General features: G+C 57.5%; 1 protein-coding gene across 1 annotated transcript in view; it reads right to left on the bottom strand.

Annotated features, from left to right (window-relative positions):
* LOC119586741 overlaps positions 1-379 on the bottom strand; it is a 3,874-nt gene that overhangs the window by 2,902 nt on the left and 593 nt on the right. Inside the window, exon 3 of the mRNA XM_037935465.1 lies at positions 7-171. Coding sequence (XP_037791393.1) covers positions 7-171 — 165 coding nt within the window. The remainder of the gene's footprint in view (positions 1-6; positions 172-379) is intronic.

Below are 379 nucleotides of genomic sequence, written 5' to 3'. Positions count from 1 at the left end.
ACTTACCTAGAGTCGAGAAGACAGCTGGGTTCATAGGCACACCAACCACCTGTGAGCAATGAACCACAGAGACGATCGGCCCGCCAGCTGGTTGCATGATGCTGTTGATCACTCCACACTCAGCCTTTCGCAGCTGGCACTCACTTGGGGTCAAGGTCTGGTCGCATGTCTCTGAGGGTGAGGGTACGAGGGTGAGGGTACGAGGGTGAGGGTTCGAGGGTGAGGGTACGAGGGTGAGGGTACGAGGGTGAGGGTACGAGGGTGAGGGTACGAGGGTGAGGGTACGAGGGTGAGGATACGAGGGTGAGGGTACGAGGGTGAGGGTACGAGGGTGAGGGTACAGGGTGGAGAGGAGAAATGAGGGTAGAGATATGATAAT

This window comes from Penaeus monodon, chromosome 21 (genome assembly GCF_015228065.2).
Source record: "Penaeus monodon isolate SGIC_2016 chromosome 21, NSTDA_Pmon_1, whole genome shotgun sequence".
Lineage (NCBI taxonomy): Eukaryota > Metazoa > Arthropoda > Malacostraca > Decapoda > Penaeidae > Penaeus > Penaeus monodon.
The sequence above is the reverse complement of the archived record's forward strand: the minus strand, read 5'-3'. Positions and strand labels throughout refer to the sequence as shown.